The 15,349-nt window shown below is 36.2% G+C and overlaps 1 protein-coding gene across 9 annotated transcripts in view; it reads right to left on the bottom strand.

Moving 5' to 3' along the window:
* senp6a (SUMO specific peptidase 6a) overlaps positions 1–15,349 on the bottom strand; it is a 40,609-nt gene that overhangs the window by 5,541 nt on the left and 19,719 nt on the right. For all 9 annotated transcript variants that reach the window (XM_051875567.1, XM_051875563.1, XM_051875566.1 and 6 more), the window contains 12 exons: positions 14,504–14,745; positions 10,531–10,662; positions 10,177–10,210; positions 9,896–10,084; positions 5,831–6,018; positions 5,513–5,739; positions 4,227–4,343; positions 2,728–2,850; positions 2,525–2,617; positions 993–1,207; positions 833–906; positions 36–124 (listed from right to left, as the gene is read on the bottom strand). In XM_051875567.1, the coding sequence (XP_051731527.1) occupies positions 36–124; positions 833–906; positions 993–1,207; positions 2,525–2,617; positions 2,728–2,850; positions 4,227–4,343; positions 5,513–5,739; positions 5,831–6,018; positions 9,896–10,084; positions 10,177–10,210; positions 10,531–10,662; positions 14,504–14,745 (1,723 nt within the window). The remainder of the gene's footprint in view (positions 1–35; positions 125–832; positions 907–992; positions 1,208–2,524; positions 2,618–2,727; positions 2,851–4,226; positions 4,344–5,512; positions 5,740–5,830; positions 6,019–9,895; positions 10,085–10,176; positions 10,211–10,530; positions 10,663–14,503; positions 14,746–15,349) is intronic.

Genomic DNA, 15,349 nt, shown 5'->3' with positions numbered 1-15,349 from the left:
TTTGTTCACAATATGTGAGGAATATTTGCTCTCACTGTTTGCAGATGGTGGGTTTGGACGTCCACTCTGCTCGGTCAAAGCTCCCACATTCATCGACCAAAGTGCCATCATCGCTGCACTCATCCTGAAAACAAACATAACAAGCAACAACACGTCAATATGAGAGAACTCTTGGGTAAGAAAAAAAAACAGATGTTGGAATCTAAAATATTTCATTAATTACAATTTCTGTTAGTCAAAACAGTTCCATTGCTGCCCAATATCACCAGCTGTTTGCATGCATAACCTTTTTATTTATGTTTTTAAGTATTTACGCTACTGTCAAAAGTTTTGGGCCAGTAAGATTTTTTAATGTTTTTGAAAGAAACTTCTTATGCTCATCAAGGCTGCATTTATTTGAACAAAAATACAGTAAAAGCAGTAATATTGCAAAATAATTTATAATATTTTAATATAATTTATTCCTGTGATGGCAAAGCTGAATTTTCAGCAACATTACTCCAGTCTTCAATGTCACATGATCCTTCAGAAATCATTCTAATATGCTAATTTGCTGCTGAGGTAACATTTCTTACTATCATCAATGTTGAAAACGGTTGTGCTGCTTCATGTTTTTGTGGAAACCATGATACATTTTTTCAGGACTTTTTGATGAATATAAAGTTCAAAAGAGCAGCCTTTATTTGAAATAAAAATCTTTTGTAACATTATAAATGTCTTTACTGTCACTTTTGATAGATTTAATACATCCATGATGAATAGAAGTATTAATTACTTTAAAACCAAAAAAAATTCTTTCTGACCCCAGATTATCCAAACTGAAGTGAATTACCGGACATGAGCTTTGGTCATCAGAGTATTGGGAGTCATCTGTTCCATAACATTCGATTATTCTATGTAAACCATCTGCAATAAAAGCCAAATGGAAGTCAAGCATTGACACTCCAGCAGCCGACAGTCTCCATTCACTCGTGTGGTTCACGTCTGCTCACCCGTGTACTGCTGTCTGTTCACCTCAGCTGCAGATCTGTGCAGGACGGCTGTGTGCTGGCTGTTGTCTACCAGCTCATCCGAACCTCCATCTGTGGGTGGGCTGGAGGAGACAGCAGTGCTATGGACTGGAGCTTGAGGCTGGTACAGTGGGTTTGGCTCAACATGAGCCTTCTCGAGACCCGGAAAACAGATTATGGCAAGATACCAGTGTGCACTAGACAGACATAGAAAGACGGGTCATGAGATTACAAGTCGATTTAAAAAACTGACAATATGCTAGTGTTAAATTGTTGTATCATTGAGATACTTTTATAGTTTTTAGTAGTATTTTGAATTAAAATGAAATGGAAGATATAAACAAAATCCAATTTCAGATAAAGTTTGTCATTTTAGTGTGGTTTTTTTTTGTTTTTTTGTTAAAGTGCCCCATTATGCTTTTTCCAATATTACCTTTCATGTAGTGTGTAATATAACTGTTTCTGAATGTAAAAGGTCTGCAGAGTTTAAAAAAGATCAAAGTGCACGACAAATAAAGTTATTGTCTCCTAAAAGAAAGAATCAATTCTGAACTGCCGAAACAAGTCATCAGAAATTCCAGTCTCACTTCCTACATAATGCCAGCTTATGGTCTTCACTGGCTGCTCGTGAACGTCTACTTTGACCCTCAAACACAGTAGTTGTACCTGAGACTGGAATAGTTTGGTTCGTGTTGTTGATATGTTGAGAAGACACTGTTTCACTTTGCATGAATTTCAAAAGGATGGAGACTCACGCTGGAATTGATACGGTAAAACTGACTCCATTGTTCCCATTTGTATCATGGTGCATCAAGTGCTGAGGAAGATCCTGAGCTGAAATTCAGATAGTAATGTGCGTATTTTTTTCCGCCACATGCTGTAAGTGGTCAACCAGTCACAACAGACTGGGCAGTCTGAACAATCAGAGCAGGGTAGCTCTCGGAAAGGATGGGTTTAGAGAGACTTTTGACCTTGTATGCTTGTAAACCTATTGTAGGAGTTCACCAAAACAAAATTAGGAACATTTAAAATAGCATAACGGGCACTTTAAAATGTCTATATAGTTTTTATACATTTTTATTTCTGTTTTAGATTTATCTATTTTAGCACATCAAGTGAAACTAAATGAAAATGGGAAAGGTTGCCTTAGCAACTAGATGAAATTAAATTAAATTAATTAAATTAAATTAACTAAAGTTTAAGTTTTTTCATATTTTATTTTATGTCAACTAACGAAAGTAACGAAAATGCTTTATGGTTTCAGTTTTAATTGACCTGCACATCACTCAGGGAGTTAGATTTAATATAAAATACTAAGCATTTGAAGCTATTTAACGTTAACAGTGTGAAATAAAAAATAAATAAAAAGCAATTCATGATATCCATTTGCTGTGTGAACAATTAAAGCTTGCAATACTACTTTCATTTAAACCACAATGAAAGACATTCATATGCGTCTTTCCTCTAATGAACGTCTTCAAGAAAATGATGGTTAAATGGAGATAAACACTCACGACTCATTGATGGGCACAAAGATGAAGTCTTTCTGGAAGAGGTCCACGTGACGTGTCCATGTCTTCACTCTATTGTGTTTCCTCTTCTGAATGCTAAAACGCATGAAAGTCACATCCGAAAATGAATCACAGTACTAAACAGCACAGTAAGTGAGCTCCAAGAAAAGTAAATGATGATATTTGAGTAAATGATGTAAGCTCACGGTATGCTGGACGTGTCAACTGCGTTTCTCCGCTCTCTTTGATTGAGTCTCTTATAGAAGAATGAGCTAAACACATGACTGCGGTGAGCATCTTCCTTCTTTAACTTCTCCAAAAACAGATATCTAGTAGACAGTACAAACACTTATCAGAAATTGTCAAACTCACATACAAAATCAAGTACACCCCATGAAAAGTGTATTTTTGTCAATCAAGGAAATGTAATTTAAGAAAAGACATTTCAACTGTCATTTTTGTAATGACTTCAGCAGCTTAAAAGACTGACATGCCAATTTCTTGTGTGTAAAAAGTTAGTACACCCACGTACCGGCCATTAATAACTACATTAATTGCCTAAAAATCAATGAAATGCACTAATTAATAGAACACACCTTATATAAACCAATAAACTCAAGTTGAAGCGCTAAATTGAAGTACATAGTGGAGAAGGTCACGAGTCATAAAAGGGATTTAAAGCCATTTCTAAGGGGCCTTTACATGACACGGTTTTCAACTAAAGCTGAAAACTTTATGCGTTTTGGCCGCTCATTTACATGACAACAGTGTTTTGGGGGCCTGAAATCGCCAACTATTGGCATGGTATGAATAATACAACTTTTCCATTTTTAGTATATCGTTGTTGTGTAACCATACCTCAAGATTGTAAAAGAATAAAAGGCACTAAACAAGGAGAATGTTTCAGACCGCTGGCAATCTGTCTAAGCCAAAGATTCACAAGAGATGGTCTAAATGAAGAGCAGGACTTGAGTCAAAAGTGGAGTTGTTTGGCAACAGTTCCAAACCAAACACTGCATTTGAGAAAGAGGACCTCCAACCTCCAACTGTGAAGCACAATAGTGTGATTGTTATGGATTGGCTGTTACAATTCCATATTATTCCAAAGAGTGTTTGAGAAAAACTGAGTCCATCTCTAAATGGAGTAAAAGCCAAAATTAAATCTGTTCATCATATAAAGTGATCGTGTCTCTTCAGAAAATTTGGACTAAACCACTCAATTCATATGGATTAGTTTTACGATCTCTTTATGAACTTTTTGAAGTGTCAAAGTTTGAGAAATAAAGGCAGTCTATGGAGGAACAGAATGTAGTCAGATTTCATTAAAAAGATCTTCATTTGTGTTCGGAAGATGAACAAAAGTCTTACAGGTTTGGAACGACATGAGAGTATTTAATGACAATTTTCATTTTTGGGTGAACTAACCCTTTAAAGTGGACGGTACATGCAAGAAACCTCTTCAATATCACGGAAATGGCAAAACTTCTGCAAGTTGATGTAAGAGATTTTTAGACATTCATAGGATCACTATTTTTGCTGAATGAAAGACTTTTCTTGTTAAAGCAAATGTCCGAAAAATTCCAAATGTCCTAATAGAATTTTAGTATTAATATGATATGCCCGCATGGGACAAAACCTTTCATGGGGTGTACTTTTACAAAGCACTGTATTTAATCTCAATATTGATGAAAATAAAGATAATGACTTTAAATAGAAGTCAATGATGACGTCGTTGAGAAACTCTCCATCATTCAAACAGTGCAGGTCCTCATTGGTTACAGAGATTCCTCCTTTAGCAGGCGGCGGGGGGTAAACCAACAACCTACAGAGAAAAAAAAAAAAAACAGTAAACATCAATGCTGCATTTGTAGACCATCCGCTACTAGATTTAGCTCGCAAGCATCACTAGCGTGGTCTCGCCTACCGCTCGTCTTGTGTACACTCTTATCACTCAAGAAATTACTGTTTATTTGTTATAATCTTCGAGGTGCAGGTGTAAGAGAGAGATAAATTTACTACTATTGTACTATGTATATACTGATTTACATTAGTTGGAAAGCCTATTTGCCATTACGTGATGATAACATACTTTAAATTGCCAATAAGCTTTGTTAATTGTGACCAGCTCTGTGACTGGCACTCAATTTGCCCAGGTTTGAGATACAATGTAATGTACTCTATGGGACCTATTCAGTCTACTAAATATAATGAACTGAATAAAAAGGTTAGTTGGTAAAAATCACATTTTATAACAAAACATATTTCCTTAAGTAGCGACTGGTCTATTTTCCTTTATTAGACTATGCAAACATTAAATGTGTTTTACTGGATTCAATGCATCTTGAACTTGAACTCTTTGTTGTATCTGACAGGTTTAATCAGCATGTTATCCAGTATGAGTGTAGATGAGGTCCTGGCTGGTGTACCTGTATTTAACGACTTTTGATGAGGTCCACACTGATTCCTTTGCTCCGTCTACACAGTCGTCACCAGCGGAAAAAATTCCCTCTCTACGAATGCTTTGGTTGGTTATTTTCCCTGCTCTAGCTAGAACATGACGGCTGCACAATAGGGGTTGCACGACTAATCGACTAGTCAATTTACTGCTGTGCCATGACACTTTAAGCTTGACGTCGACTAGTATATTATATATATATATATATATATATATATATATATATATATATATATATATATATATATATATACACAAATTAGAAGTACACATTTAAACTGGGGCTGGACAATTTTTCAGATTTTTAAAATTAATTCGAATTTTATGTTTTGCCACAAATGTACTTTTTTAAAATCGAGAATCGCAGTTTTGAATATTTATTTGAGATTTAATTTTTTTTGTCATATCGCCCATCCCTAATTTGAACTACTGGCCGGACTGAGCTAGCAGAAAAAGTCTTATTGAGCCCTTTCAAAGCATAAAAATAAAAAAATAAAAAAAATTGTTACAAGCTAAGATTTTTTAATTTGTCTTACTTGATGATTGGACCAGTGAAGGTTGGCTGGAGCTCTGCCATCTCATCATCCTCTTCACAGTACTCTTGGAGCCGAGCAGACATGCGTGTTGGGAAGCTAGTCGCTGGAGAAGGGATGGGGGCTGTTTGGGCTATATTTGCTGTTGCCACGGTAACCGTGACAACCGAAAGGGATGCTGAGGGTGATGAAGATGGTGTTGCTGATTCTGCAGCTTTCTCATCTTTAACCTGAGGTGAAGGATAATTATTGGCACTTTTTACACACAGATGATTATAAAATTAAGTCAGAATAATTATGAATGAGCGCAACATAAATCACCTTTTCTTTTTCTTTGGAGGCTTTATTGTACTCAACCAATCTAACGTTGGCCTCATCAAAACTGATCTTCTTAGGGAAATCTGTCAGTTTGTTATTTCGGCCGATTTCAGCAAAGATATCCTCCAGAAATACTTGTTCCTGCATTGTGGGGCCGCTCTCGAAAATCAACACAATATACTTCTCATCATCTGGAGAGCATCAGCAGAATAAGAAAAAAACAAAAAAAAAACAGATTTAGTCCAAATGTAAGCAGTAAAAATCACCAACAATGATGAAACGAAGAAAACTAAGTGACCTTGAAACAAAATCACTACCAGCTTTGAGCAATTTCACTTCTGTTTCTACAGTACATCCATCTTCCCAGTAATGAAAACAAATACATACATGACAGGTCACAATTTATCTATCACTTTGAAAAAACTCCTATGTTTGGGGCTATAAACAGCTGCACTATTGTTGAATCATTAACTAATTTTAACTGATTTGGACATTTATGATAAGCACATAAGCTCCATTTACAATAGGGCTGCACGATTAATCAAATTCAAACAAAAGATGTGATTTTTTTTTTTTATGCGCAGCTTGTCAGGGAAGCGTGGCTCTGTGATTAGTAAATGCTGCTCCATCTGAAAGCCAAAGGAAGCTCTCATGCAGGAACTCCAAATATGCTTTGCAGAAGTACGATAAAGCATGTCATTCCAGGGAAATCCCTATAGCAATGGTTCTCAAACTTTTTTGGTCGCGCCCCCCTTTAAACCTTTAAAAAAATCTGCCGCCCCCCCTATTATTTTATAATTATACTTATTTTATAAATAAACATGTGTGTAATAATATATTATTTCATTAAAAATTATAAAAATTGAAAGATTTTTTAAATTGAAAAACGTGCAATAAAAAAAAAAACACCTGCATTAGTTTCACTTTGTAATGTCACTGAATCATTGAAAACTATAACAAGAGAAAATAATAGATCAGAATTTTTCATTTAAATTAAAAAAAAATATATATATGTATATATATATATATATATATATATATATATATATATATATATATTTCAGTGATACTTTGAATGAACAATTTATAACCGCCAATATATAACATTTTAGCGCCTCACAAGCTCAGCTTCCTGTAAGTTACGTCTTCTCACCGGAACACATACAGCAGCGGAGCATGCTGTTCACAATAGTAGCTTGTGATTCTGTCAGCTGAACGAATCGGTGTTTTTCTATGGCGAGCAACTTCTATGTTTGGCTTGTTTACACAGTGACAAGTCAAGAATCTGAAGAAGAACGATTCAGTGTAATTGGCGTTCGGTGCCGCTTTATATAGGCAGAGCACCAACCGCTATTCATGCACTTGAACAGCATTGCAAAACTTTTTTTTTCCTTTTGATCTCCAACGTCCCCCCTGCAGTACCCGTACACGCCCCACACTTTGAGAACCACTGCCCTATGGGTACCATACTATCGCTGTAGCTGAATAAACAGTAGACTAAAACGCTATGACTAATAAACACACGACTAAGACAACATATGGTTTATCTGAGTTCTTTAAGCCTTCTCGGGTATTTTCTTGATAAAGTATATTTACTGTATAATGCAATGCTAATCGACATAGCCTTTATCACTGTATAGCATACTATTAAATAATATGTTGTGTGCCTTATTCTGTGTAGAACACACATCATCTCACAGAAGAATGTTATTTCACACTTAACTGACGTTATGAAGTGAGTTGAGTAAAAACATGTTAAATGTTGTCTTTTGTTGGACAAGAGGTACGTAAAAGCTTTTAAATGTCTAGAAAGATGTTTGACACGTGTTGCTTTTTCAAATGCACGTTATAAGCAACTCAAACTCGCAGTGCTTTCAGATGGAGCAGCATTTACTACACTGCATGCATCATTATTATGCAAGTTGATTTTCTGATCATATATTTTTTCAAGGCACATTTTACCAATTCCAAACCACATCACCACATCTTAATAACTACTATTAATTTTGTATTTAATCATTTATAAGTGATATATAATTGTTCATGAAGGCTGGAAATGAAAAACCTTATATTCCTTATAATCAGGTGTGCATAATTATTAGGCAGGTTTTCTTTTACAGGCAAAATGAGGCAAAAAAGAGATTTAACTCAGACTGAAAAGTCAAAAATGATTAAATGCTAATGAGAAGGATGCCAATGAGAAATTGCAAAGTTATGGCATGACCATTGGACATCAAAATGCTCATTGGGTCAACAGGGACAGACAAAAACAGGTAGAGAAGTAAAGACACGTTAAAGTGATAGTTCACACAAAAATGAAAATTCTGTCATCATTTACTCACCCTCATGTTGTTCCAAAACGGCACAAAATTTCTTCTTTCTGCTGAACACAAAGGAAGATATTTGGAAGAATGTCAGTAACCAAACAGATCTCGCCCCCCATTGACTACCATAATACTTATTTTTCTTACTATGGTAATAAATGGGGGGGGCGAGATCTGTTTGGTTACTGACATTCTACCAAATATCTTCCTTTGTGTTCAGCAGCACAAAGAAATGTATACAGGTTTGGAACTACTTGAGGGTGAGTAAATGATGACAATTATCTTTTTTGGGTGAACTATCCCTTTAACTGCAAAAGAATAAAGAATTAAGGTGAAGAATTAAGTGTGAGACCATCAGGAACCCTTTAGTCTCCAGCACTACCATTTTCCAGAACTGCAACCTACCTGGAGTCTCCAGAAGTGTAAGGTGTCAGGATATCAGGGGCTGTTTACACGACACCGTTTTCAGCTAAAAAAGGAAAACTTTTTATGTGTTTTGGCTGTTCATTAACGCGACAACAGCGTTTTGTTGGCCTGAAAACACAAATTTTTGAAAACGGGTTTCAAAATGCAAGTTACTGAAAACGATACCGTTGCCATCTCCATGTAAACTGCAAAAACGTAAATCTGTGAAAACGGTGACGGCATGCACATGCGTATTGCGTGTTTAGTCTAACCACATTATTTTTCAATACAGAAGTAAGGTGTTTTCTGTGAATGTGCGAGACTTCTGATTTATTAGTCGCTATAGGGAAATAACGAGAAGAATATCAAAGTGCTGTAAACTTAAAAAAATAAGGTAGATAGGACATGCGTGTTTGGCAAGAGTGCTCTGTAAAAGAATGTGTATGTGCAGGCGCGTAGTCTTTCTTTACAACTACTTGTCTGGCATGAGTAATACAGAGTTTTTAGTCATTTTCACGGATCCGTGTGAATGGGATAGTTTTGATAACGCTGTCATCTGTACAAAGAAAAAACGTTTCCATTTTTAGTACATTGTTGTCGTGTAAACGTACCCTCAGAGACTTAGGTTAGGTAAAGAATCTTAAAAGATGACCACCAGGCACCACATCCTCTTGTACCACTGTTTGAAGAATTTATCTTCCAGAATCTGGCAGAGTTCATTTTTGGTCCATCTCCTACTGTGAAGTCCATTTTGCAGAGATGGACTAAAAATGATCTTCCAAAACTGCCAGATTCACTTCAGCTGAGCCTGCAAGTCTGCGAGCTACGCAGAGGATTTTACCCAGCAGTAAAAGCGGCATTACGTCACGAAAGTGCGGACTCAGAGGAAGACTGAGGGTTTAGGGTGCCATTTGGGATTGGGCCTAAAAAAACAGTCTTTATGTACTTCACAACACTTTCACAACAGGGGAAACACACTGATCTGACGAAGTGTCTGTTGCTGGTGCAGACAGACTGCGACATTTTTAGGAGCCACTGTACATGTGCTTATTGTAACTGTCCATGTGGTGTTGGTCAGTGCTTGTTTTCACCGACTGAACATGTTGATTCGGCATGTCTGGTCGTGGAATGTTTAAGAAGTGATGTACTAGAGTCTGCAGATTATCAGCGTTGGTCAGTGCAGTGTGAATTGGACTTTAGTCTGTTGTTGCATCTACAAGGAAATGCTGCTGAAGCTTTTCACAGACCTAACTTTTCATTTGTGCAATGACCCTTAAGGAAATGCTTTCATCATTAAGTTTTTGATGCTTGCTTGATATGATTCAGTTCTGATACTCACTGTTGCCGTTGCAGTCGTACCATATTCCTCCGTTGTCATGAGACATCTGCAGCTGAGCCTGTAAACGCTGGCACTCCTCATCGGTGGTCTGCAGAAACAGAACTGGCAGCTTCCTGACATTACACCACTCACATCTGGTCAGCTCCGACGACTTCAAATAAACTGTTTCCAACACGTCCACCTCAGGACCTCCAAATCACAACACCACAGCAAAAAATGACAAATGAGACTGGAACAAACAGTAAATTTTACTTGAATTTTTTTTCAAAGCTGTATCTTACCTTCTGTATCCAGCTGAATGTAATCCACTGTAAACTAAAAGGGAAAAAAAACAAAAAAAACAAAACAAAAACAGAGTTAATTCACCCAAAAATGAAAATTCTGTCATCATTTACTGATGTCGTTCTTAACCTGCAAGACTTTCGTTCACCTTCGGAACACAAGGGAAGATATTTTTAATTAAATCTGAGATGTCTGTGCCTCCATTGACAGCCCACACAACTAACACTTTGATGCTTCAAAAAGTTCATAAAGAGATTGTTTGCGGGTTTGGAATGACATGAAGAATAGTAAATGATGACAATTTTCATTTCTGCATGTGATCTGAAGCAGGTTTTTGGTTTAAGTGATCTCACCACAACCGGTTTGGTGACCATCCTGCGCAGTGTGCCAATCCTTACACTCCTGCACTCCAGAATAATACTGTCCAACTTCCCTATTTTCATCTTCTTAGACGGAGATGGATCTTCAAACACAGTGTTCCCAAACTCGAAGGGAAAAATACCAATTAAGAAAAATACACACTCCAAACACACCACAAACAAGAAATGAATGCACACTCTACATCCTATAAAGAGATTTTTTCAGATCTGCATGTTTCTTAAAATATAAACTGTCCAGGGTTTAATAATTCTCTCACGTTCATGATATGATACAAAATTCTGATTGATCCATGTCATTATCTCATGTCTAGGTTACGTTACAGCCATGATTTGCTACTTGCTAATGCTGTGTTATAAGGGGATATTGAAGATTTCATTTCACTAATTGATTTGATTCCGATTCACAAGCTCTTGATTCAAAAAACAACTTCTCAACTAATACTGTGGACTACACAAGAAATTCTGTCAGTTACTACATTAATATATTAAAATAAATAAAATTAAAAGGTTACAACTTCAACTGCTCAATTCAACACTCAAATAAATGACGTATATAAGAACAAAAAAGGCAATAATATTTGGTACAAATGAAGTATCAAAAGCAAGTAATCATATGGGGTTGTATGGTGTTCCAGAACACTGCTAAAATACAATATACATAATATAAACAATCAACTTATGTGCATTATATGTACATGTATTATAACTAATTCCTGCAGAGGGCAGGAGATTGTTGTTACACTTACAGCATGATCAAACCCTTTTTTAATATCGGCCAAATGAAATTTAATTCAAATGTTCGCTTAATCTTTGATATTTGGCAACTTCTTTATGATAGAAATGCTACAACCACTGTAATTTCTTGAACAAGAATGTGTGGACATCAAAAAATGCAAACTCAAAGTGAGGGTTTAAACTTTTTTGAAATCACGATGAACAGTGCACATATTTAGGAAGATATTGATGTGTTCTACTGTGTTGGCGTAGGTGTATAAACAGGGCTCCAGACAAAAAAAAATTCATTAAGGAGCCATTGGCTCCTATAGGGGAGAAAAACAGGTGCCAAATAATTTTTTTAAGAGCCACACAACAATGAACTTAAAATTTTAAATCACTTACTTTTAGTCATCCTGTTGTGATTAAATATCTCCCCTTTACAGTTTCAACTTTTTCATCTTGTGACTTTTCTGGGAAATGAATGTCACTATTTTCACTTAATACTATTATAGTTTTTGTTAATGTTTTGAATTCTATTAGATTTTTATATTTTCTGCTTTCATTTTTTTAAGTTTTAATTTTTTTGTTTTTGTTTTTAGTTTTATTTTTTGTTTTTAAACATGTCTGTTTAGTTTGTATAGATTTATATTTTAGTATTAACATTTATTTCAAGCAATAAAAAATGTTTTTAATGGTTTTAGTTAACTATAATAACCCTGATGCTAGTACAATCTTTATATTGAATAATGTGTCAAATAATGTTCTTAGTCCTTCCTACAACAGTTTACTTTGAATCAAATGAAAACAAATGTAAATATATGGAAATAAATATATAAATATATTAAATTTGGTTTGTGTAACCAAATAACAAACAGGGGCAATTGATACACATACTACTTGACTTTGATTACATTGAAATGCAGCGGGACTCTTATTTTGAAATGTCTGTGCTTTACTTTTGCTGCTCATTCAAGTTCAGATGAGGATTAAAAAAAAATTACGTTGCTACAACCGTATAAATAATGTAAAGTAAACTTTGTGATAATTGATCAGCATTAGTTCATAAGCAATCGGTTGACAAATGTACGCTAATCATTGAATGTGAGCCGCTCTGAAGAATGTGCAACAGCGCCATCTTTTGACTTCAAAACATGCAGCGCTCACATTTATTTAATGAAATTAATAATAATCACATTAGGGAGTATCGCGATTTGTTTTTCCATCCACAAAATAAGACGCCTTAAAATGATCGTTTATACTCTTGTTTTACTGTTTAAGGCACTGAAGACTTTTAATGACCTTAAATTGATCTGATGAGCATGAGCAGAGTGGAATAATGAAAGTGATCAGCATGATTGATATTCAAAACGGTAAACACGCGATGCATTGTGTGTGTGTATCTGCAGTCTGTAGAGCCGGTTTCCCCTTTTGAATGACGAATATAGACGAATTTATATGAAGAAATAGGCAGTTGTCTCCTTTATGCAGGAGCAGAAAGGTGTGTTCAAATGCAGCTGTTTTGCACCGACGCAGGCGACGTGAGGCAACAACACAGTCGGCTTTCATCAGCTCTAGTTCTTTGGCGTCTGTTTGCTGTGTGAAATTTTTCCCTATCTGTTCATATTTCGGCACTCTAACTTAGTGAAACATTCACCCGCAGCATCTCATTTAATTACGTCAACACAGCAAATTATGTGATAGGCTACTAGTCACAGAACACGCATATAACATGCAAATTTTACAATCATAACGTGTGAATTTGTATGGTCGCCAATGGCGACCTCAGCAAAAATATCACTCACAAATTAATATTTTTAGTCGCAAATGCGACCGTTTTAGGCGTAGTCTGGAGCCCTGATAAATGATTTAAATTACAAATCTAAAGAAATGGTGCACATTGTGTTACCAGATGAACGTTACAAGCATCCCAAAATCACAGTGTAACGAAGTTAAAGGGTTCAGGGAAGAAGGGCAGCCCTCACGAAGAAGGGCAGAAGAAATGAAGCAGCAGCCCACACGGACGACTGCCGCATGTAAAAATAATAAAACAATAAAAAAAATATAAATAGTACAGGCCTGGTCCTCTCTCATCATTTCTCCTTTTATTCTCCCAGAGCTCCTCCGTGAGACTCGAGGCCAGCGTGGCGCGCAGGTGACGCTCATTAGAAATCGCGCCACCGGCCTCTCTCCGTTCCCACGGCTCTCGGCCCCACCCTGCTTGCCACACATAGCATATGCAGAGATGGGGTTTGAGATGCGCTCCACGCGTGGAGCTGCATTTACTGTAACGAAGACACTCTGAGATGCACGTAACCTACGTGCATTTAAATAATTAAAGTGCATATAATAAACCCGCAGGACATATTTATTTCATTGAATCACAGCCTTTGTGAATTCATAATAGACCTATACTATAATATGATTTTTAATTGGTTTTAAAATATCATGCAGCCTTTAGAAAACAGTGTAATAACGCGACTCATGGATTCTCATCTGTGGAATGCACCACTTCCAGTATTTTGCAATCGAGGATTTTTTTAAAATCGCGTACTCGAATTTAATCGAGGAATCATGACAGCCCTAATATAAACATTTAATTAGTTGCTTTCATAAAAACTTGTTTTCATTATAGATTTATTTAAACATACAATAAATGAGACTTAACCTAACAGGTTGAGTAAAAATATAATGAACATGTAATATAAAAGAATAATAAAAGAATGCATTAAAATGCTCCTCTCTATTTTTTTCTAGTTATCAAGCTATGGACATTGAATAACTTTCCTGAGGTAAATGCAACATTACATGACAGTTTAATAGCTGTTTTATTGACATCTTTCTGCGGTTGAAGCACTGATTGAGACGATATGGATTTCAGTAAGTTGTACTGTATCTTTCAACATTCCTTCTGATGTTCATTCATATTTATTTGTTGCTATAATTAGTAGTAAAAAGGAAGAGAAGCTCGGTTCACGTGCTGCTTGAACCGAGATGCTACAGCGATCTGTCACGCCACTTTAAAGAGTGCCAAAACATTATTTATTGGTTGTATTTTGTAATAAAACTGACATGATTTAAAAGCTCAGATTTATTTTTATATCAAAAGTATCAAAGCACTAAGCTTATTGCAATTATTGCATGGCAGGTGCTCTACAAATAATGTTTAAACATTTGTTATTGGACCAAAAAAAAAAAAAAAAAAATCAGAAACACATGTAACACTGCTTACTGGATCTCTCATGCGATTCCTCCTGGGTAGCAGGTTTTTGTGGTTTGCCTGTGTGAAAAAGTCAGCACTAGGGTCCTCATATTCACCAGCTGCTTTCACCGCTGCTTCCACCCGACCACCGGAGGGTGCTGGAGATGAGTGGGCAGAGTCTGCAGGCCGTGGCGACACGCTGTCTAAACGATTAATGGTCCCTGTGCTGCTGACATTATCACTTTCTTCATCGTCATCACTGGACAGTACAACTGCATTTCATCAAAACACAACAAACAACACAGATCTGGATTACTGGTGTTATCTCATATGACAGCTTTTGGTTAAGCCTGATCAAAAATGCACAATTAAACAGTACTTGAATATTGAGAATATAGTATAGTATTTATGTTGGAATGTTTATAATTTTTAATATTATGCTGCTTTGTTGCTTTATTGTATGTTGCCTTCACAGCGGTGTGCTTTCATTCCTCCCTAACCCAAACTTAACATCCAAATCAGCCGAATAAGAGTGATGATGCAGTCTACTGTTGTTAAACTGCAGGACATGCTTGATATTAAAACTGGCTATAAAAAGCACATTAAGCCGTGAAAGCGATGCTGGTCCCTAGGCGGGCCACCTGTGCGCGTGCTCCAATAATTGTGTTAAATAATCGTGATTTCAATATTGACCAAAATAATCGTGATTATGATTTTTGCCATAATCGAGCAGCCTTATGACAAATCAAGCCACGTCAAACCAAATGCTGACGCACACTATATAAAGCATTCTCAAGATTTGGATAACATAGATTGGATAACATGGATAACATGCACTTTTCCCGTAGCAGTTCAGCCTGTGTCCTCTGCTATATT

The sequence above is a fragment of the Ctenopharyngodon idella genome, chromosome 20, assembly GCF_019924925.1.
Source record: "Ctenopharyngodon idella isolate HZGC_01 chromosome 20, HZGC01, whole genome shotgun sequence".
Taxonomy (NCBI): domain Eukaryota; kingdom Metazoa; phylum Chordata; class Actinopteri; order Cypriniformes; family Xenocyprididae; genus Ctenopharyngodon; species Ctenopharyngodon idella.
The sequence above is the reverse complement of the archived record's forward strand: the minus strand, read 5'-3'. Positions and strand labels throughout refer to the sequence as shown.